Source organism: Pteropus vampyrus, unplaced genomic scaffold, assembly GCF_000151845.1.
Source record: "Pteropus vampyrus isolate Shadow unplaced genomic scaffold, Pvam_2.0 Scaffold1000009473, whole genome shotgun sequence".
Taxonomy (NCBI): Eukaryota; Metazoa; Chordata; class Mammalia; order Chiroptera; family Pteropodidae; genus Pteropus; species Pteropus vampyrus.
The window spans coordinates 1-1,098 of NW_011923875.1; the positions used below are offsets into that span (position 1 = coordinate 1).

General features: G+C 70.6%; 1 protein-coding gene across 1 annotated transcript; it reads right to left on the reverse strand.

Moving 5' to 3' along the window:
* Nucleotides 1-47: 47 nt before the first annotated feature.
* LOC105311774 (insulin-like growth factor-binding protein 3) lies at nt 48-1,024 on the reverse strand (the record flags this gene model as incomplete). The annotated part of the gene is made up of 2 exons (XM_011387680.2): nt 48-115; nt 486-1,024. Coding segments are annotated over 2 exons (607 nt in total), but the record flags the coding sequence as incomplete, so codon positions are not given.
* Nucleotides 1,025-1,098: the final 74 nt, after the last annotated feature.

Consider the following 1,098-nt stretch of genomic DNA (forward strand, 5'->3'; position numbering starts at 1 on the left):
TACTATTTTTAAAGACAGGTACCCCTTCCTATAAAGTGCTTGCCCACCTTCCTTTGGTCCAGACCCGCCTGCCTGCGTCCCGGGTCCAGCATCGTCAGCGGGGACATGCTCGCTCCTAGTTCGTGGGAACCCAAGCCGCGTTCCAGAATCCGCAGCGCGATCCCCGCCCACGTCCCCGCGCCGCGCGGGGCCCTCGGTCTGGGGTCTTCCGGTTGATCCCCAGCCTCGGTATCTGCTCCCTCTCTCCCGCCCCACGACATCTTTGACTCATTTTCGCCTAAAGCGCTTTGCAATTTACAAGGTCTCTACACTTAAGAGAAGAGAGAGGCTGCGGAGGGACCGTTGGGCGAGCGCCCTCGCCTCGCGGCGCCTCAGTCTCCCCACGAACAACCGCTGGAGCGCGGAGAGCAGCGCAGTCCCCCCGGCGGCACCGCCCATCCCCGGCCCTGGCCGCTGCGGAGGCACGCCGTGTGCGGGCGGCTCACCTGGCGCGGTCGGGTCACCTGGCGCGGGCAGCGGGTAGGCGCGCAGGCGGCCGGCGGCGCTGGCGTTGGCGCATACCCCGCGGCCGTCTTGCAGCGCCTGCAGCGGGCGCTGCTCGCCAGGCTTGGGGTGGCAGCGGAGGCCGGCGCCGCAGCGCTCGGTGTAGACTCCGCACGGCTGGCCCGCGCGCAGCGCGCACGTCATGCAGCAGCTGCAGCCCGGCTCGCGCACCAGCTCGGCGCACGCGGGCGCGGCGGGCGGGGGCGCGCACTGGGCCAGAGCGCGCGCGTCGCAAGGCTCGCAGCGAACCACCGGGCCGGTGCCCGTCGCGCCCGCGCCGGCTCGCGCTACCGGTGGCCCTCGTAGCAGCGCCAGTGCAGTCATCGTCGCATCCCAAAGTGCAGTGCGCGTCCGCCTGCATGACGCTCGCCGCGGGGTCCCGACTCTTCGGCCGGCTGGGGCGCGCGGGGGACGTGGTGACAGAGCGAGGCCGGAAGGCTGCGGGAGCAAGGACAAGGGGGCAGGGCAACTCCTTAAGCGTCTGCTCGGGCCGTGCTTCGCATCTGGTACGGGCCAGTGGCGCGCCCGGCCTTCTATATTAAAGTCTAAGGTGGC